This window comes from Balaenoptera musculus, chromosome 7 (genome assembly GCF_009873245.2).
Source record: "Balaenoptera musculus isolate JJ_BM4_2016_0621 chromosome 7, mBalMus1.pri.v3, whole genome shotgun sequence".
In the NCBI taxonomy this organism is placed as follows: Eukaryota; Metazoa; Chordata; class Mammalia; order Artiodactyla; family Balaenopteridae; genus Balaenoptera; species Balaenoptera musculus.
The window spans coordinates 70,609,323-70,632,508 of record NC_045791.1 but is presented as its reverse complement, the minus strand read 5'-3'; the positions used below and the strand labels follow the sequence as shown (position 1 = coordinate 70,632,508).

General features: G+C 36.4%; 1 protein-coding gene across 1 annotated transcript in view; it reads left to right on the top strand.

Moving 5' to 3' along the window:
- The window catches only part of TMEFF2 (transmembrane protein with EGF like and two follistatin like domains 2), a 249,896-nt gene extending 227,437 nt beyond the window's left edge, over positions 1 to 22,459 (top strand). Inside the window, exons 8-10 of the mRNA XM_036858121.1 lie at positions 16,438 to 16,561; positions 18,424 to 18,582; positions 22,070 to 22,459. Of these exons, the coding sequence (XP_036714016.1) occupies positions 16,438 to 16,561; positions 18,424 to 18,582; positions 22,070 to 22,166 (380 nt within the window). The 3' untranslated portion in view covers positions 22,167 to 22,459. The remainder of the gene's footprint in view (positions 1 to 16,437; positions 16,562 to 18,423; positions 18,583 to 22,069) is intronic.
- The last annotated feature ends 727 nt before the right edge of the window (positions 22,460 to 23,186 follow it).

Genomic DNA, 23,186 nt, shown 5'->3' with positions numbered 1-23,186 from the left:
GTCACCTCTAGCCACAAACAGGACATGGTAGTAGTTGCTTCCAGTGACCCAAGACCAATAAAAAAAATAGAAATATGAAAGGAGGTCTGGCTCTCAAAAACAATTAGCCCACTCCTGTTACTGCCAACTATGATAGAAAAGATTGTGGAGTTCCAAAGTCATGGAAATCCACTCAGTCAAGTGGATTTCTTTGACTTTCTCAGTCAAGTCAAATCGACTCTCTCAGAACTGGAGAATCTGTTTCTTAAAAACCATATGAGGACATAAAGATGATGGTGAATATTTAAAAGAGTTTCAATAGGCTGAGGGAAGTAAGATTTCACATTTTTACTATGAGAGATTGTTAATAAGTGATAAACAGCTTTGAATGTACACAATCTACACTGAACAAGTAAGAATAAAATCTTAAATTCAAAGACCTAACCATTCCTTTTTTAAGCTTCTCCCCATCCAAAAAAAATAATCACTTGATGACCTTTATTTTTCAATTAGTGTATTTTTTCTGGTAAAAATAAAACGTATTTATTATAGAAAATTCTCTCTACTACCTACAAATAATCAATGTCATTATCACTGTCAAAATTGGGGTGAATCTCATTCCAGGTTTTTATATTTTCCACACATTACATATTTTAGTATCTTACTCATTTTTCTATGTCATCAAAACTCTTCATGATTTTTTCTAGTTGAATAATATTTTATCATCTAATTACACCACAATTTACTTAGCTATATTATACGTTTACTGAAAATTTAGGTAGTCTCTCAGTTTTCACTTTTATAGAGGATGTTGCAATTGATTTATTTATGAGTCTTTGTCTGCTTCTGAGGCTCTTGATATATGATACCATATTAGTTTTTCAATGTTTGTACCATTTTCTCTCCCACTGATGATATTTCAAATTCTTGTCTCTGTACCATCCATCCCTGGCCCAATCTAACATAAGATGTAGATTGCCAATGATTATAGCTTCTCTCCAGATAGACTAAATGGCCTCCTTATAGTGTACCATGCTGAACAATTTAACTGTCCTGCTATTTGAGGTCAGCTTTTAGACATGGCCTGATATGAAGCTTACAAAATGAATGCCCTATACATGGTCAAATCTAAGTACACAGACCCAAACAATACATGTAGTAAAAAGCCTGCAAGTAAATAAATTAAATGTTGATAGTAGTTTTGTTTAGGGTGTAAACAATGAGGACTTTCTATCCTTCTTCTACTTTCTATATTTTCTACTATTCTTAAATCAATGTGAAATTGCTTTTATAATGAAAATACCCAATATACTTTATTTTTAAGGAAAAAAAGTATAGAACTAAGCAATTTAGCCCTCTCAAAAAATACACATGCTTCACATTGAACGATACACAGTTTCCTATTAGTAAGTGAAACACCTATGGTCATAACTATACCTACAAATTCAAGTGAAGGAGGAAGGTAATCATAGGGATCTCTTCAGGCAAAAAAACATTTCTGTCTCAATTATCTGTATCTTTCAGACAAAATTGTTTTCTGGTCTGGAATTATCCAGATGACTGCCTCTTTCATTTTTCCCCTTAACTCTATATGTACAACTCTAAGACAATTCTTTACCATTGAAAAATTGTGAAGAAAACACCAGCTTAAAAAGGAGAACACACAGAAAAACTGGTTGTGGGTATATGAGAATTCTCTGTACTCTCTTTGTAGCTTTTCTATAAACTATTCTAACATTTTAAAAATTACTTTAAAATGAGAACACATGGTTTCTGGAGCTATCTTTCTGCCCTTGACCCACTGCATGACATTAGGGAATAACTGAATATTTCTGGCCTCCACACTCTAACATATCAAGGAAAAAAATACACACCACACCACACACACATACACAAACACACACACACATACACACACACACATTTATATGTTTAACTTACGTAACATTTAGGGATGTTGCAGTCTCAAGTAAAATAATAGCTACAAAAAAACTTTTTAAAATGTAAATCATTAAACAAATTAAAATAATAAGGTAATTTAATAATCCTTTGGCCTAAGTAGAATTTATGTTACATAATGGAAATTGAAGAGAGCAAATCTACGTACTTCTTAGCTTTAATAACTCTTATTTTCTCGTGATAACTTTTACAAAAAGAGAGAAAAATGTTTTACTTAAAAGCATTCCTCACTGATGTTTCTTCATAGTCTAATTCTTCCCTTTCATTTCATGATATTTCTAATCTTGCCTTTAAACTGACCTCTGCACGTCCCTTGTAGACCATTATAAATGTCCTTCCTACTTTAGATATCATGTAGAAGACTTCCTTTTAAAAATCATAAATTTGCTTAATATAGACATTTCACCCCGATCATTTTCCTACTAAATTATTGATTTCTTTCAGTTAATATCAATTCTATTGTAGAAATACCCAAACATAAACACAGAGTTTTCAGTGCAGTCTCAAAAATCAAAATCAGAGATCTGTCATGTTTACACATCAGAGCTTAATTGTTTTTCCTGCAGTCTTCCCCATTATTCAAAATGGCACTACCATGTTCAAGCCAAAAGCCTAGTCATCTTTGATCCACTTCTCTCATTTTGCAATACACAAACAAGTCATGTGCAGTCCACCTCTAAGATATATGTGGAATAGAAGTATTTTTTTCTCTCTCCACTGCCACTACTGTCCAAGACCTGGACACTGTCTTTCACCTACACTACTGTAATGGTCTCCTATTTGTTCCCCCTGCTTCCTCTGTTTTCCCTCAATGATCTATTTTCCACACCAGTCAGATCTACTTGAAACTATCCCAATGGGTTCTCATTGCGCTTTAAATTAAATCAATACTCCTTAGTGTGGCGTACAAAGTTCTACATAGTAATAAGGACCTCGCTGTTCTCTCCACTCCGTTTTAGCTCTCTCTTTACTCTCCTGGGAACCCTCTTCTCTAGGCACAATGTTGGCTCCTGGAATGTCAGTTTTTTACATTAGAGTCTTTTTCTATGTATAACACTCACTCAGAGGGCTCTTCACCTGGCCAGCTTTTTCTCATCCTTCCTTCTTCAATACCCTTCCCTCACCTCTTTAAAACAGGTTACCCACCCTAGTCTGCTATATCTTAAAATCCTTTTTTCTCTGTAACATTTCTCATTTAGATGCTAGGTTTTTGTTTGTTTTTACTTTTGTATATTGTATTATGATGTGTATGACCTTTATGAGAGAAACTCTGACCCACCACTGTGCACTCTGTACCTGCAGTATTTGGCACACAGGAGGAGATCAGTCTATATATATATATATATATATATTTTTTAATGTTTCCTTTCCTTTTATTTTATTTTTTATACAATTTTAAAAAGTTACACTCCTTTTACAGTTACTATAAAATATTGGCAATATTCCCCGTGTTGTACAATACATCCTTGTAGCCTACTTTACACCTCCCACTCTCCCACCTCTATATTGCCCCTCCCCACTGGTGACCACTAGTTTGTTCTCTATATCTGTGTCTACTTTATTTTTATTTTTTATTTTTTGGCTCCCAGGCTTGCGGGATCTTAGTTCCCCGACCAGGGATTGAACTCGATCTTGGGCCACGGCAGTGAAAGCAATCAGTCAATATTTTTTAAGTGAATGAATAAATTGATGAGCTAATTAGGTACAGTACAGGTAGGAGCAAGGACTAGTAAATTTTAAGACCTTATAAGAGAAAATGTGTTTCTTACCTTCTCTGGATCCAAAGGGCTACATGGTCACACACCAAGAGCCAGAAGTTGTGGGTTGATACTGCCAGCATTCACTGCAGCAAAAGTGAGGGGCTTGTTTGCATCACCTATGTCGCACTCAACTCGCATCTCTGGATATAGCCATTTTGTGGTTTTTCTGTTTCAAAATAAATAGTTCCCTATAAGCCCCAATTCTGAGTGCCAGCTGTTTTTTTCTGATGGATAAACTAGGTGTTTGACACTCTCCAAATTCAAATTTGTACACGTTTTACAACCCCTATTGATTTCTTGAGTGGTTAACCAACCGTGTACTTGGGGAGTGTAAATTATACACTGCGAGTGTATTAGACCTGTTAAAAGGTAAACTAACACTATGAGACCACAAAGTACCGCTTAGTTAATAACTAATTTCAAGTCCTAAATGCTGTCCAAGTGGAAAGAAACTGTTAAGACCTACGCCTCATCCTTAACTATTTCTAGAGCAGTTCTTGCACACAAAGTTATCACTGACTAGAAATGAAGGAAGTGCCAGAAGAAATCAATTATTCAAAACTGGGAAGAAAGGGGGCGGGGAGGGAGAGAGAGTGAGAGAATATTCATAGCTATTTAGAATACTTGAGGAATGAGTTGTCCTAGATTAAAAAGATTTGTACTTAACCAAGGGATAATGCTTTAATGATGAGAACATTTAATGTTCAAATTTTCTTAATGGAGTACTCTAAATTCCCATCCTTCTTAAACAAAAGATGCTAAACAAACTCCAGCGTTTTCTTAATGAGTCAGAATTCTATAACAGCATCAGTTATTCAAGAATTCTAAAAATGCAGATAGAGATATGGGAGATTATACTCCAGATGTGACCTGGAATTTTGTTGAAAGGTCATTGATGTCAGTTTGCTTCTTGGCATTTGCTTCTTTCTAATAAAGGTAAAATGCAGCATCATTTGTTGTATGACAAAATAAACAATGTAAGATAACTGCCTTTCTTATAAGATGAATTAATAAATCAAAAATGAATGCAGCCCCTTTTATAAAGTTTCCCTAGCTTCTCAAAAATTCTTCTTTACTGTGGGTATTAGCATCTTTTGACACATCAGCACCTTGAAAACATAATTTCTGTGTTGCATATGCAATGAATCACAGATATTTCAACATATGCTTAAATTAAGGTGATCATATAATTTACCACCCTAACTAGGAAACTTTTGAGAGTGAAAGGAGGCACTATGAATCATTATGCTGGGAAAATAAACATAAACCAAGATTGTACAGGTCACATACTAGCTGAAGCCAATCTTTCAGCTCATTTTCATTAATTCCATATGGACTGTTAAAAAGTACATTTTATCAATGTGAGTGTTTGGTTGCTAAATAGTCATTATATTAGTTTGCTAAGGCTGCCATAAAAAATTACCACAAACTGGGTGACTTAAAACAACAGAAATTTATTATCTCACAGTTCTGGAGGGTAAAAGTCTGAAATTAAGGTGTTGGCAGGACCACAGTCCCTCCAAATTCTCAAAGAGAGAATCCTCCCTTGCCTCTTCCAGCTCTGGTGGCTCCTACATTCCTTGGTTTATAGCAGCGTAGTTCCAATTTCTGCCTCTACCTTCATCTGACCTTCACTGTGTTTCTTCATATGACCTTATAAGAACACCAGTCATTGGATTTAGGGCCCTCTCTAATCCAGTATGAAAGCATCTGAACTAATTATTTCCCAGTCTGAGGTTCCAGACAGATGTGAGTTTTTGGAGGACATTATTCAACCCAATGTGGTAACCAATAAAATATTTGGTTAATGTTTTACAAATAATCATTAGATAAAGATTTTACTGACGATAAAAAAATGTATAATACTGAACATAAAAAAGACTTGTTCATTGGTATTCTCATGCCTCTATAACAGGTTAAACAGAGAGACCACAAGGAAATCTATGATGGATTATCACATCATCAAAAGTTTTATCTTAGAAAGCAATACCACCTTTAATAACAGTCTTATTCTGCTTAAATACAAAGATACTTGATTCATAGACATGTACTAAATATCATCAAAACAGAATAACTTTCAACACCATGAAACTGTTCCGAGGTTATGCTATGTTCAGAAATTACTTCTTAGGAAAAACTACAAAATTCTGTCTGAGAGGTTGACTCTGTGACTTTTTCAATATCAATTTTATCTAGAATGCTTATTTAAAATGTCAAACCAACTTTCAGAAATACTCATAGCATAATCAGCTGCATTTGTTTCTTAAAATTGTTTCATCTTATCCTTGAATATTAGAAGAGATGGTATACCTTCTAACGCTCTCAATGAGAATCAACTACAGGTACCAACATATGGCAGTACTCCAAATTTGTAAATGAATCTAAATCTACGCTGTAAATTTTCTAACTGTCCTTTTTGGGCCATGACATCATACAGGAGAAATGTGCAAACCCATCAACCCATCAATTGCCTATACTTGCTCTTTCAAGTCATTTATAGATATCTTTTTTTTATGGTTAGCAACACATTTTTGCCCTCCAGCCTTTTGCCTTTCACTGAATAAGCCTGAAGTGCATAGCAAATATAGCTTTTACCTCTGCATCTAATTCTGTCTCGCTGAATATATACACTCTACTGAGTCGACTACAGTTCTCCACCATATTGCACCTTACCTTGTCAGTTAAGGTAGGGATTGTCTGTCTTTCTAAGTACACATTACTGAAGTGCAGCTGGCTCTTTGATGCAACAACTAAGAGGGACTAATCTTTTGAAAGCCATCACACCAAGGTACAGGCAGTTTCCAAATATATTGCCTATGCCTGTCATACTCATTTATTCATGCTACTTATTGAACACCCACTTATTGCAACTTCTTGTTCTACACCCTAGAAATGTTACAGTAAATAATACAGTCTCTGCCCTAGGAGAAAGCATAATCTATTGCAACGTTTTCTTGTGGGCTCTGCATGGGTAACAGGTGTATAAACTCATTAATCTACTTTAGCAGTCAGGTGGCTTGAATGGCTAGAGCCCCCAGGCCGACTGTCTCCTCTGTTTGCCTAAAACCAAATCTTATCCTTTTCTATGTGTGTGGTAATGTGAAAAATTTGGAGATGCTATGGTCTAATGCAATGTTTCCCAGAAAGGAGTCTGGTGGAATAGTCCCACAAAATGTTCCTAAAAGGGAGAGGGAAGTTTCCTAGACAAATGAGTTTAGGAACACTCCATAATGTGTGTCCTTTCTAGGCATTTCACAATGCAGGTTAGCCTTTTAAAGACTCTTGAAAACAAGCAGTAAAGAGATGCATATAACTGTGTTTAATCCACTCTTTCCCAAACTTATTTGACTATAGAACCCCTTTTTCCATGAAGCCTGCTCCAGAAGTAGCACTGCATTGACAGAGCTCCCCTTGGGAAACCCTGGTCTGGAAAGTATGTCCATTGTCCTTAAGGCCCGCAATTTAAAAGAAAGGGTGGCTGTCTTGTCCTTCTCAAGGAACTAAAGAGATGTCCTTCCCCAGCTTCCCTACTCTTGTGCTGTCAACACCTGCTGTTTGTTGTAGTACCATCTCTCCCAGTTGTCACACTGCCACAAATGGTGACTAGGCTTCCATTTATTCCCTCTATTTGTCTTCTTTCCTGCTCCCACTGCTTCTCTTATAACTTTATCTTTTCTACAGACTAGCTGAATGTCTAAAGATACCACCAATGGACCAATGCTCCTTTACTCCCATCTGGAAATTGAACTAATCATAATCCTTGATATAATCTGCACCTTTTCTCAGCGGTATTATTTGTTTCTATATCCAAGAGAAAGCTTCATTTGCTTTCACACAGAGAATTCTTGTTGCTATTCTGGTTAGTTGTCTAACAGAGCCATTAAAGAAGCCTAGAGATTTGTGAGAGTTGGTCTCAGGATACCTGGATTCTGACAACATTTAGAAGTCTCTCGCAGATGCTGGCATTTGTTGCAGGCAGACAGCCTATTCTTTGAGTGTTGTGTTCTCAAAAGGGGCGTAAAATAAAATAAAATAAAATAAAATAATAAAAATGAAGTGTGGGCTTCCCTGGTGGCACAGTGGTTAAGAATCCACAAATGCAGGGGACACAGGTTCGAGACCTGGTCCGGGAAGATCCCCCATGCCGCGGAGCAACTAAGCCTGTGCGCCACCATAACTGAGCCTGCGCTCTAGAGCCTGCGAGCCACAACTACTGAAGCACGTGCTCCAAGAGCCCGTGCTCCGCAACAAGAGAAGCCACCACAATGAGAAGCCCATGCACCGCAATGAAGGGTAGCCCCCGCTCGCCACAACTAGAGAAAGCCTGCGAGCAGCAACGAAGACCCAACATAGCCAAAAATAAATAAATAAAATAAATAAATTTATTTTAAAAAAATGAAGTGTATTCTAAAATAAAATGAAGTGTTCAGGCTGACTACCAAGATCAAGGAAGGCTTGATAGCTGAAGGCCCCTGATGACTTCTCATCACATCCAAGGAGGGTGTGGGAATAGCAGCACCGGGCAACCCACTGCTCACACACTCCTGGACACGGAACAGCTGGCTGAGATCCGTCCTTTAAGGGAAGGAGCCGAGATAGACTTGGGACCACGAAGATGGAGCAGCGCCAGCGTAGTAATCAAGGGAAGGAAGCAGGATCCAGGGAACGGGAAAACCTACCATTAGATGGCTAGAGACAGAGAGATGAGAAACAGCTAAGGTGGTGTCAAAAGTATTGTGATCCAAATCATCTGAATGTCGGAATTGCCTGGGGTACTTTTTTAAAAGACCAACTTCAGGTGCCTCAGCTGGTGCTTCTGATTCAGGTGATCAGGACCAACCAAACCCTGGAAATCTATTTTTGACAAGCAGTTAAGGTGTATCTGCGCTAGAACAAGCAACGTTACCCTTAAAAGAGGAATTTGAGGATACTAACCCACTCATTATTAATTTTTTTTTAATTTATTTATTTTATTATTTATTTTTTTAATTTTTGGCTGTGTTGGGTCTACATTGCTGCACCCGGGCTTTTCTCCAGTTGCGGAGAGCGGGGGCTCCTCTTCATTGCCGTGCGCGGGCTGCTCACTGCGGGGGCCTCTCCTGTTGCGGAGCACAGGCTCTAGGCGCGCGGGCTTCAGCAGTTGTGGCTCGTGGGCTCTAGACTCAGGCTCTGCAGTTGTGGCGCACGGGCTTAGCTGCTCCGCGGCATGTGGGATCTTCCCAGACCAGGGCTTGTCTTGTGGTTTAAAAAGTTCTTAGCTGCGTGGTCTGCATGGTACACTGGAAAGAGCCCTAGTTTTGACCCCAGTTCTGCTTATCGATTGTGTAAATTTCTAAGACAAGTAATCAAACCTATTTGAGCTTCAGTTTCCTCATCTATATAAAATGAGATTTTTATAAATCTACTTTGAAGGGCTACATTAAGGTATACATTTTTGTCATGTTAAGTATTAACACAATGTTAGGCATGTTGTAGATACTCCAGGAATTGTAGATTTATCATCCTGTCTTGAGAATCTGTTTTCTTGGCTGTGTTTAGAAGACAACAACCAAATCATATGGAAACAACCCACAGATATAGTACATTATGTATAGTACATAGCACAGTGCCAGACACATAGTAGGTACTCAAGAAATGTTCATATAATATATTACCAATTTTTTGGTCCTATCTACGTTATTAAAATCTTTAAAAATTTCTGCTGTGTTTCAGTGACTGCTGCAGCCTAAATCCTCCTCATTCTCTGTTGGCTAAATAATTTCAGAGTCACAGAGGAAAACAAATGTGTCACCTGAGAAGGTTTATCTTAACTATTTACCCATTGCTGCATACGTAGCCTATAAAGGAGAAAACAGCTTGACTCACATAGCCCAGAAGGCAAAAGTGGACAGGACCTGAACCCTCTGTCACTTGTGTTGTCATTTTCAGCACTGTTACCCAAGAAGCTCACTAAGAAAGGACACCCAGGTTAGCCACTAAGCAAATAAGTTTGGCCAGAAATGCATAGGTTTAGTTCAAGACAAAAGAAAAAAGGGGAGGGGAGAATACCTGGCATAAAATGGCTTCCCATAATTTTTTCTTTCTCTAAGGTTTACAGTAAACTTTGTCTATGAAGAGCAGCTTGGAAGAGAGCAGGGTTGCTGCAGCAAAAGCTCAGTGGGGAGAGCTGTAGCAAATTGCCCCAGATAAGCTTACGGCAACTCCAGCTCTGGACTCCCGAGAGGCTAATGAACCATGGATCCCTGCCTCGTCCCAAGGCCTGATGTTTACACAGTGTTGTCAAAGACATCTAAAGTTCCAAAAAATACTATATTTTTAAAAGGTCTTCAAGCATAATCCTCTAAACCTATAGGAGTTACCCACTTGCTGAGAGTTAATAGGCTCTTGACTGAATGGTGAAGTTTGAAAAGGACCATTATAGGCAGAGTGCAGTTTCCCCCAGTTGCCTGTTCTCTTCACTATTTGGAGGGCTCCGCCATCAGAAGCCAGGCAGGGCATTCCTAAGGCAGGGGACAGAGAAAATGGCTAAAGATCTGCTTATTTTCCTCCTAATAATAAACAACTTCTTCTTCTTTTTTTCTTGGAGGTCTAGAATTTCTGGCTAAATCTGTATGAAACTTGTGATGTCAAATTCTTCAATTTATTAAAATTGTATTTGCATGTCATAAGTTAAAATGGTACATACAAGCTTCTCTTCCAAGGTTTTACAGATTTCTCAGCTTTTTTTTTTTTTTTTAGATTTCTCAGCTTTTATCCATGTAAATATATTACCAGTAGAAACTGAGATAATAAAAGCCCATGCAAGTAATCATCCAGTATTGTTGCATTTCAGTCACTCCAGTCCCCAAATTACTATGTCTATTTCAGATGCTGTTACCTTTTCCAATTTAAATTCAGGCAATTCTTGAATAATGCCATTAAGGTCTTGCCTGAGAATGCAGTAACACAAAAATTAGTTTTCTTCCATTGTATTTTAATTTTATGTCCAATAAGAATATTTATATATGCAAGTGGTGATATGGATAATCACATTTCACATTTTATATTAGTGCCTGATCAATAGTACAATAAGAAAGAATTTCTCTGCATCCCCATGCATCCTGCTCCCAACCCATACCTCTGCCTAATTAGCAAAGTTCTGGATCCAAATAGTTTCAATTACTCTTCTGAAAAAATAGGATAATGTTCAACTTGCAGAAGAAATGTAGCACTTGAAGGACGTGATCTCTATTTTGAAGGTTTTCTTTTAAAATCTTTAACAGATGAAATAACTAGGAATATTGTGACTGGGCCTCTGCTCTCTACAGAACTTTAGAATTGATCGTGTCCTTAAATGCTTCCACATCCGTTGTGCTAAGCTGTCACTTTCAGCTAGCATTCTCATTTGAGTCTCTGTCCTAGAGGCTTAAAAAAAGAGAGACTCTTCTCATCTACTCATCTGTGCCTTGAAGAAACTATGACAGCAGGTGAGGTTATTATAGAATTTGTTAAGTTGCAAGAACTCATATTGCATTACATTCAGAACCCATTCAATAGGAATGCTTTTCTGGTCTTTAAAAAACTTCGATTGCAATTCAAGCTAGATAGGAGGTTTTACTGCCACCTCATATGTTTATACCTGATAAGGACAGGAAATCATAAGAGTTCTATATTTTCTTTGAAACCAACTCTAATCAACAATGGGACCATCATGACTTTACTTCTAAATTCATAATTTGTTTCTGTCCCAGGCACAATATAAATATAATGGAAAGAAAGATAGTTTTTATTTTTCTAGTTGGTTAAATAAAATTATTTTCAAACTGCTTTAGCAATAGGGCAGTAAGCAGGAGAAGAGTAAAATCAAGTAATCACTGATTACAGTAAAATCAAGTAATCATCAGTAGAGGAATATCTCAGTGCTGGAGTTTCCTTGTACTGTTATAAACATGAAAAATAGAAGTATTATATAAATACATCAAAAATGCAAATTTCATTTTGCTGAAGAAATGTGGCACATTTTGTGTGCCCACAGGAAAAGAGAGTTGAAAAGATAATAAACCACACTGTACAAGTCACATGCATGTACTTGTCAAGATAATTCACGATGTTAAAGCATAATGTTAAAAATTGAAGATCCACAAGCATATTGTTCCCCACAAAGAAGACAATATGTAGTAAAGATCACTTTATGCTAGAATGTCTGAATTACAGACCCAGTAAATATTTAAGATATTTTACCCTCTTTAAAAAGTAAAATGTCCCCATAATTAAGGCAAAGTGATTTCCTTACCTAAATAATGTCCTTATTTCTCCACTTCTTTTTCCTAGGATATCAATAATAATATTTTGCAATAAATATTTATTAGTAATTTATTATAAGTAAATATTAAGAATAGAAATAAATATTACTCTTAAAATTCAAAGAACCTAGAGATCTGAAATAATCCAATCTACCATACAGTAACACTCTACAACATCTGAGAAATAGTAACACATCTGAGAAATTTTCACACCACCACAAACTCATCACTTCACTATATAACTCATTCCCCCATTGAACAGCTCTGTTTGCTTAAAAATGTGCAGCGGAAATCTGCCCCCCTAAAGCATCCTCTAAATCCTGATGATACCTCTAGTTTAGGATCTTTCCAACTTACTCTAAAATCCTTACACAGAATCAGACTCCTCATGGGGAATCAGAGGCCTAAAGGATTTGTATATATATTCTAAAGAAAGGCCTGATTAAAGCAAGATGCGGCTGTCTCCAGAGAAATATCATCTGACCAGCCCCCAGATGTCCTCCCAGACTGTAATACACCATGGGTAGGATCTGGTCCTTCAGCCTATAGGTGCAGAAATTTGATTTTACAAACCCCAAGAATTCAGTGGGCTGAAGAAAGCTGACTTGTGCCCCCAAAATGCATGGAAACTCAGAACCAATCAATTCACTCAAATGAAATACATAACTGTCAAATGGATAAGATATCTAGGTGGTACTGTCAAAGCCAGCTACACAGAAGTCCAACTATTTTAAGACTAAAGAGCAGAGCATCAAAACAAGAGAAATGGGTTAACTGAGTATTTAATAGCATCAGACACTAATAATCTAGTGCATCCATCTTTGCAACTGGGCACTCTGGGTTTGCTAGTTCAAGTTGGCTTCTGAGGGCACGGCATCCCAGAGGGCACTTGAATAGATGACACAGCATGACATTCAGATGTTTCTTTTGCCAAACTCTAACCCTTATCCAAAGGGAAACATCCTTTCTTCAGATATAAGGATAATTTTAGTCAAATTTTACAGTCATATTTCTGCTTCAGTCGATAATGTGTTGCTTTGATAGATTAATTCTCTGAATGACATCTTGTTTCCAACTTTTGGGGAAGAAAGCAGGGGTAATGATAAATACACGTGTACACACACACCACACTCTGGGCTATGTTGATTTAAATATCTGAACTGCTATGCCTGGCTCTGCCCACTTTCTATTCCACTTATCTTACTTGACTTGTGATTAAAGCAAGGTCTTGCTATTCACCATTTCCTCTGTCTCTTCAGCTTGCTGTGTCTCTTTCCCTGAAAGCACCAGGATAGAAACAATACATGTAGCTGTGCTTTACAGCAGCCCACTTCTATAGCTCTTGACTGGAATGTTGACTAGCAATGGGCATGCAGCCCTATTAGCTCTGCTGCAAGTAACTCAGATTATACCAGAAGTTGTTTCTTAAAAAAGGCAGGATCTCATTCAGAATAAACAATTTGTAAACATTTAAACAGGAAACTGGACAAGGATTTTAAACAAAGACACGAAGAGTTTCTACCATGATCACTCTCTGTCTCAGAAGAAAGAGCACAACCCTTACATTAAATCTCTTTTTAAATGGAGAACAGAGAAGTTGATGTCTAAATCGTCAACCACCGGAGAAAACGTGCAGACTTCCAAAGTATCATTTTTCTATTATTTTAAACCATTAAATGCTTTTGTTATTGCTTAAATACCTATGCATAAACATCAGGATCACAAATATCCATTATGGTCCATACACATATTTGGTTTGTATATTATATTTCTGTGTTTCTACTCTTCGTAATATACTCAGATCTCATTTCTAAAACATGTCTATTGCATTACTAGAAGTGGTTATATATTCAGGTTTTCAATCAACTGGTTTACTTGCTTGGATTGACTATAAATTTGTTGACATATATTGATGATTCCTCATTTTCTTGCCCAGGGTTCATTTCTTCTACTCATTTATTTTCAATCTCTCTAACTTTCTTATTTGACAGTATCCTACGAGCAGCATAACAGAGCACTCCAAGTTCATAAGGAATGGTGTAAACTAATTAGCAGATTTTATGATGGAAACTATTCCCCTCCCACGTGATCATCCTGTCTGGATAATGAACTTTGTGAAAATATCCAGCTCTTACTACACTAAGGCAACAGTCTCACTCAAACAAGCTCCTATTTTGCCCTTGGACTCAGTTCCTAATTGTGGACATGGTACAGATTCAGAAACAAAAACAGTATGGGGTGAGGGACAGAGTTAAAAATAAAATAGCCTTAAAAAATGGATTTTGAGTTAAGAAAATTCTTGCTCTTCTTTTGCAACTGACAGAAAGAAGAATAGCCCTAATAAGATGTGTTTGAAAAATACTATGACTGAAATCACAGTGTATAAGTGAAGGTAGGGAAGTTACAGAAAATTCCCCTACATGCAGGTGTGCAGAAGCACTGAAGGGTTACTAACGAACACTAAATAGAAGTGTTGAATAGTTTGTTATGGGGAGAAGATCCAGAAATAAGAGTGAAAATCAGTGCTGGTTCATTACATCAGCAGTGAGGCTGGCAAACCCCACTGCTAAAGTCGTCTTTCAACAGCAGGTGCGTGGTTTGTCCACTCTGGCTTGTAGCCCCCCAGCCAAGGCACAGAATGAGCCCAGTCTTCATGGATTCATGAATGACCACGAGCCCTCTCAAGATGTATCTAAATACTGCGGTCGTTCTGCTTCTATTTTGGTCACATACTCCATATTGGAAACTTTACCCCACACTATCCATTTCAGTTTTGGTGTGTTTGCTTACTGCAAGCAGTATTTCTTACCGAAAACACCATAGTAGCTTGGAAGAATGGAAGAAACCAAAAGAGAAAGTTCTATACATTCTCAGTCTTTTCTATGGAAGTGGTTCTTTCAGTTTAATAGTAATTATCAAAGTAGAAATATTACAATGCAAACAAAAGATCACCTAAATAGGTAAAAAGACATAGATATAAAACAAATGAATGATTTAAATGCCATCACCAGTCTCTTCAGCATCCTTATGATAAATCCTTTATTAATCTGGGTATGTAATTTGAAATATTACCCACCATACTGATGTGCATAAATATCCCTACACAAGAAAGCACTTAACATATTTAACAATTTACTTCAAACTTTAATGTTTTTCAGATGACAACCTAGATCTTAAAATATATAGATATTTTATAGCTCTGCTTAAACATAAATAATACATTTGTCTAATTCACTAATACCAAAGGTACATTTTTTTCTCATGATGAATACAGTCATCATCCATGACTGCCAGTAAAAATTATAAGGATGCACTATAATAAAAAAAACTATACCCCTATGTGGAAATGATAGGATATAATCTGTTTCATAAAAATAGTAATTGATTCTCAATCTTCCATCACTGGGAGAACGCATTACTGCTGACCGATTACTGTGGTCTTGAAAAGTATCTTCAGATTGAAGTCAAGAGAGTTATATTTCTCGTGCGTTTAGGGAAGAATTTTAAAGTATATCAGGTCTCAGATTATAGAAGAAACTCAAAAAAGGCAAAACTTTATGTTATAAAATGAACATATAAAGAATCCAAAGACTGCTTAGAGATGGCATTACAAATGAGAAGCAAATGTATTTAGACTAACAGAGGTCAGAAAAAAATTTAATACCTTTATAGAAACATGAGAAAATAAAACTTGTTAATGACAGAAGAAAGGGTTCATTTTAGAACACAAGATTTTTTTCTTCACCATAAGTTTAAATTTCACATGACATTGTAACATAGGCCAAATATTATGAATTAGAATACACTCATAGCATTCAGTATGTACTGTGTTAGTATCTACATAAGTGATTCTGAAATAACATTTGCTCTTTCAATAGCATTATTTAGGCAATAAAAAAATGTATGGGCGCTAGGAAAATTCATGTTCACAGTAGATGAATAAAGCCCGAAAGAATACATTTGTTGAAATTTGCATTTGGTTTTGGAAAACTTCTGTTTAACAATTGAACACGGCCATATTTTAATTTTTAAGCTCTCACATGGAGAGAGTATCAACGTATTGCAGCAATTTACTTTTAGGGACATTATGCTGGGCTTTAAAATTCAAAAAATAGGATATTTCTTCTTGAATTATTTTATGATCAATGTACAGTCTCTACACAAGGAAAATTAAAGCTGTCTGACAACTCATAGAAACATCACTGGCTCTTAAAGATGTAGGAAATTACATAAAAGCATGAAAAGTACTGGGTAATTTTGGAGTTTCATCTCTAAACACAATTGTAAAGACATCTGTCTTTCAATTCTTTCTCCCTCTTTCTTCTGAAGCATGGCCTTTTAATTCTTGCCCTTTTAAATATTTTTGCCTACTGTAGCTTTGCTTCTTAATGTACTGGTTGATCTAACCAGGCTAAGAAAGTATTTACAGGGGATGTTGCTTTTATCTGTATTCACAGAGAATGCTAACAAATTAGAAGAAAGTGCCAGAGAACACCACATACCTTGCCCAGAACATTACAATGGCTTCTGCATGCACGGGAAGTGCGAACATTCTATCAATATGCAGGAGCCATCTTGCAGGTAATGTTTTCACCCTTTAACTTTTAAATGTATAAAGTAAAAATATAGAAACTAAATTCTGGATGTTTACAGAGAATTGGATGGCATTCTGCCTGAATGGGTGATCAGCAGCCAAACTTTTGTCTCTTTCCTACACACACACACACACACACACACACCCACACACATGCACAAACTAGAAAACAACAAAATGTGTGTACATACCCAAGTACTATGTAACACATCATTATATACACTCTTCTGGTGGAATTTTAAATTGAACTTTGGGCATTACAAGTTCCTTAAAGACACAGCCTCCTCTGGTTTATTCATCACTCTTTCCCATGGACACAGAGCAGTGCTTGGCACAGATCAGGTGCTTGATAAATATTTCTCAAACAAATGAATGGATGAGGCCTAAAGATAACACGGTTGCTTTTGGGAGGCTGCCTTTTCCAAAGTCCTTCAGGTCTTCTAATAAATATCATCAATCTTGGTTTTGCTAGGATCCACTATCCACAAGGCTTGTAGAGTGAGATATTAGCTATACATCCACAGATTCAGACTCAGTTGAGACACAAAGAAATTGCTTGTCTGGATTTAGTTAATAAATACAAATATCTGCTGAATACTCATGGATAGAACATAATTATTTCAGAGACGATAAAGCCAAAGTGAAAAAAACAAACGTATTTTTTATTAAAGGAATATACAAGCGGCAAATGATGAAACAGGTTGCATATTGCTGCTATACACTGAAAGGAGTTTCTCTCTCTTGTTCTGTTCCTTCTCTCCCCTCCCTTCTCCCCCTCCCCTCTCCTTTCCTCTCCCCCTCTTCTTCTTTTTCTTCATCTTCTCCTTCTTCTTTCTTCCTTTCCCTTTCCCTCTCTCTCTCTCTCAAGAACTGCCTTCCTTTCATGTTTTCCTTCATTGAATACACTAGCACTTGCCTTCCAGTAGAACAGTGAGAAGTTGCACCCGCTGCCCTGTCATCCCCAGCAGAGTCGTCATTATTAAACCTCTCTGATGCAGAGAGGAAAGATCCCAGGACGTAATAATGAGAAATTCAAAGTGAAGTACTAAAATAGTTGCACAAAGTCAATGACAAGTTGATCCCCACTAGTACTGTTTTCATGTGAGTTGTTTCCTCGTTTCCTGGTCAAATGCTAATTCTAACACGCAGATTGTCTACCTGAGCTTTCTGATGAGGGCTGAGCGAGGGAGAAGCAGCCTTCATCCTCAGATGAATAGCGCATGGGCTTGTTTTGCCGAACCAACCATATTGCCTACATCATAATTACCTTTTTCCTACTGAAATTTAATTCTCTACCATAAGCAGACAACTTTATGACCAGTAAATTAAAGAAATCACTCTTGTTGTACCTCTGGCCCTAACACTTTTTAACATTTATTCTAACAGTAGCATAGGGAATGCTTTATCCAAAAATAGATAAGTAGTACTATTTTTTATACTCATGTCATCAGAAACAAGTCTTTTCTCAAGCAATTATGTTGACTTAGGTTAATTAAAGAGCAAGTTAAATAAAATGTAAAGCTCACCTGAAAAAATATACATAGAAAGAATAATTATTCCTGGGCTTCTCTCATCTCTCTATATTATCACTACAAATTATCTACCAACTCTCCTATCTTCAAACTCATATAAACAAGTATAAAAAGAAACTGCATTATCTTTGAAATAAAAAACACAAAGAGATCTTATTGAAAACAAGTATTTGAAAGGCATATCTACAAAGTACTATTTTTTTAAGAGCAGGAAAGGGAAACAAAAGGCCCTAATTTCACAATGAAGATAAATAGCTGTAGGCCAACTATAAAAATGAGTCCAGCAACTACAGGTAACTGGACACTATTTCTTCCAGGTGTGATGCTGGTTATACTGGACAACACTGTGAAAAAAAGGACTACAGTGTACTATACGTTGTTCCTGGCCCCGTCCGATTTCAGTACGTCTTAATCGCAGCTGTGATTGGAACGATTCAGATTGCTGTCATCTGTGTGGTGGTCCTCTGCATCACAAGGTCAGTAACTGTACTCAGTGGCCACCCACATGAAGGGATATGTCATTCCTCCTTGTCTTAGAGCTCTCTAATTACAAGTCCCTTCATGGACTCTGCAGCCATCCATTCTCTGGAATCCTATTTCCTCATCATAACAGCATTGGAATAGCCAAATGGAAAGACATTGACTTTCGTGCTGGAGTGGTACAAATTTTTTTCCTTATTTTTGCATTATGATGAGGATTATTTATTTTCTAAGGAAAGGTCTTTTTTCCCCTTCTAATGTGTAATACCAATCTTTGTTTAAATATGCTTTTCTCTTTTAGCTATAAAAAGTCAGTCTTCATTCAGACTACTAACAGACTATTTAAACAAGCAGTGTTTCCTGACTTACTCGGATTAGTATGCCAAATGACATCACAGAATAGATTTTATACAAGGCCTAGAAAAGTATTAAATTATAGCTCTCATTTAGGGCACTTATATTTCCAAGTATAACTCTCACGTATAGTCATTTTTAACATATTTGATATAAACCACAAATACATTTTTATCTTAAGTTAACAAAATAATTTTTAATCACAAAATTCAAAGAAAATAGTTATAATGAGAATGATTATGTTGTAGTACATGAAAACCTTTGATATATGGAAACACACAGCAAATTTCACAACAAGCTTTCATATCAAACCCCCAAACAGTCAGACAGTAATTGTTTCCTGGAGAGTTAGGTTGAGAGAAGTACAGAGATCTCATCCAGTTTCAACAGGAAAGAAAACCATGAATAATTAGTAATGTCTGGCATTGGGCTTGGAGTAAAGGAGGGAGGCCAGGTATGGCTTACCTTCATTAGCGTGTAAATTCATGGAAACCAAGAATTAGATTCCAAACCGAATGCATATTATTTATGTCCTGTCTAACCAGAAATGTTACTGAAGATTCTTTGTTCTGATCTGATTTCACTCTGCTTGAGATAAAAGTTCCAAGGAAGTTTTTCAAGGTTTTTGTCAAATTCACAAGGCATTTAGACTTTCAATCATTTGTGCAGCTCTACAGTAAATCAGAATGTTTCCCAAAAAGTTATTTTAAGAAGACAAGAAAATAAAAGAAAGTATCATATCTTTAGAAAATAAAGGCCATAATACATCTCTATATCTGTATTGTTCTATCTTCTTTGAGGACAAGTGTGGCATTTGCTCTTGAAAAAGACAAAATATGGTTCATAGATCCTTCCCTGGCCTAACGGCTTAAGGGAACATCATCGACGGGAGCTCTGTGCTACTCGAAGCCAAGTTGAGTTCATCAACTTGACTCTTATGTTTAGATGCCAAGTGAGTCAGTGGATTACATTAAAATTGATTCTGGGGAGCATAAAAATAACTCAAGAAACCAAAAATACTAAGTATAAAAGAAAAGATAGAAAAGAATCTAAAACACAGGAAACTGTGCCATATTACTCCAGGGGTCTTGAGCCTTCTAAGTAATATCAGCACATGAAAAATGAAATTCATATTTAATAGATATAAAATCATAACAATTTGATTTGCTACTTCATGTACTGACAAAACTGCAGAACTTTAAATATTTCAGCAGATGTTTAGAAGTCTTATTAATCAACTTCATTCCCATATGTAATTAAAAACAACTGGAATACATAGGGTCCTTATCTCCCCAGGAATTGTGTCTCTGTGTGTGTGTGTGTGTGTGTGTGTGTGTGTGTGTATGTATATGTGTACACACACACACCAATACATATACATTTGGTAACATTATGAAGGAACAATTATCCCCATTTTCAAGATAGGGACTCTGAGGTATGAGAAGTCAGCAAATTGCTGGGTATACACAGCTGAGCAATAAGGGCAGAAATGGAATCTAGGCTGCCTAGTATGAGAGCCTGTGCACTTAACCACCAGTCATACTGCCCCTTGGCTGGTCAAGATGTCTGTATTCTGATGCTCAGGACAACCTAACTGAGCTCCAAATTAGGCAAGCCATTTTTTTAAGACATACGGCTGTTTTCATTTTCCATGTAAAAACAAAACAAAACAAAACCTACCTCTGTTTACTTTTGGGGAGGAGAAATAGCACATGAACTAAACTGGCATTATTGTAATGCATTTTATAAAACTCTCCTAGTCAATCCAAGCTTTCCAAAATCCAAGAGTCATACTAGTCAATAAACTACACTATTCTCAGTATGGATTCATTTCATTCACTTGAAAACATTCTGCACAAAAACCAGACTTTCCAGCTAGGCCATCCTCCCCTCTAACCCTTCCTGCCCAAACCCTCTCTTCCTGGTGACCTGGCCACACTCATCCGTCAAGACCTTTTCCAAAACATCTAGTTGCTAAAAGATTTACAAAATTTCACGAAGCAGAGGTCCCCTCATTCTCTTCAATTTTCTTTTAATCTCATTGTCACCTGGTCTCTCCTCTTTTCTACCTCTCTTTTCTTTCTCTTCTCCTCTTCCCACTTTCTTTCTTTTCCTAATTCTTTCCCCTTGTTTTTACTACTTTAGTCAAATATCTGTCCTTCTCCTAAATAAACATGTGTCATAAAGAATACAGACATCTAGAGACATGTTCTGAAATGAAGAGAGTTGCCCTGCTGAGAAGATGTATTTTCAGTCTTTTATCTCCAGCTCCCACTTGCTGGGAATGTGACTTCCAGCTCCATGTTCATTTTGACAGATCTACCCCCAAAAAAACCCCATATATGTATATACTATATACATTTACTCACATATGAACATATATATGAATATATATTTTCTGACACCCCCAGCTTATTATAATAGGATTTTTTTTTTTTTGGATTTTATATGAACTTTATCTTGTTATTTTTATTTGTATTGTCAAAGCATTATTTTATTATAAGAGAAAAGCTACTAGATCAGAGCTTTTCAGATAATTTGACTGAGTCTTAGCTTTTTATAGAAGCTAAATAATTGGTACCAATTTATGTCTCTAGCTTATAACATTAATATACAAAATGATATTAGGCTGAACCAAAACAATATCCCTTTTCATTACATATCCCATATTAACAGTTGGCTCACTCTCTGGTTTGATAGGATTTAAACTTGTAGCACTGAAATGCCAATATAACATTCATCCTTGGGACATTTAAAGTATCAAGTTGTTGAAGACCTTTAACATGAGATTAGATGAGCTCACACTTGCTTGATTGCATTGTGCTGAGTCATTGTTTGAGCCCTGATGAGTAAGCTGTTGAGGACTAGGTAAATGTATTCCTCTTCAACTTCCACCTCTGTTCTTCAGTTCTCCTCAACAGATGCTTAAAGACAACTGCAAGGAGAAGCAAAAACAAAAAACAAAAACAAAAACCTCTTCCAACATAATTCCAGCTTCTGCTAATAATAAATTCTTTCGTCTGAAATATTTTAATAATTTGCTTAATCCACAACTTCACTCTGTGATTGTGGGACCAGACTTTAGGTAATAGCACTGGACTAAGATCTGTAAACTTTCCAACCTTCTAGGAAATGCCCCAGAAGCAACAGAATTCACAGACAGAAGCAAAATACAGGGCACTACAGTTCAGACAACACAACAAGAGCGTCCACGAGGTTAATCTAAAGGGAGCATGTTGCACAGTGGCCGGACTACCAAGAGCTTGGACTACACAATACAGTATTATAGACAAAAGAATAAGATGAGATCTACACATGTTGCCTTGCATTTGTGGTAATCTACACCAATGAAAACATGTACTACAGCTATATTTGATTATGTATGGATATATTTGAAATAGTATACATTGTCTTGATGTTTTTTCTGTAATGTAAATAAACTATTTATATCACACAATATAGTTTTTTCTTTCCCATGTATTTGTTATATATAATAAATACTCAGTGATGAGAAAAAAATTGGCGTTCTTAAATTTGCGGTATCTCCTAACTGTAAATATAATCAAGCTAGTACAATCTGTACAAGTACCAGTATTTTATCTTTCTCCACATCTTGAGACAGAGCATTAGTTTATACAGGACTCAGTGGCTAGGTTTTGAGTGATTCCAAGATCAAGGGAAATGATGGTTATTGGAAAAGAGAAAAAATAGTTTACTTTCTATCGAGTGAGGAAAAAATATTTCAGATCTTTGAATCATCTCTATTTTATCAGCTTTCTTCCCTGGTCTTCCATTTTCATCCCCAGAGCAGAAAAATCTCTGGCATATAAATTAAATCAAAGAAGAGGGGGAGGGAAAGTGCTTTATAACTCATAAAGGAGAGGGAAAGAAGATATTGGTTTTTATTTGGGAAACATTTTAGAATCTCCCAGTTAAGTGCATATATCTGAAAGGTCCTAAACAAGCTACATATTAGGAATACACAGAGCACAAAATCTATTCCATTTAGGTGAGTGGAATTAACAACTAGGAAGAAATTCTAATAACATCATTAAATGTGTAACACCAAATCATGAATTCTCAGAAGCACCTTGCTATATTTACAGTATATGGTTCTTTAAAAAGAAATTAGAATCACAACCAAATACCTCATGAATAACTTCATGGCTAACGCAGCACCATTATTTGAAATGGAACTAAGGTGATAATATTTCATGAAATGTGCTTTATATATATGATAAGAACG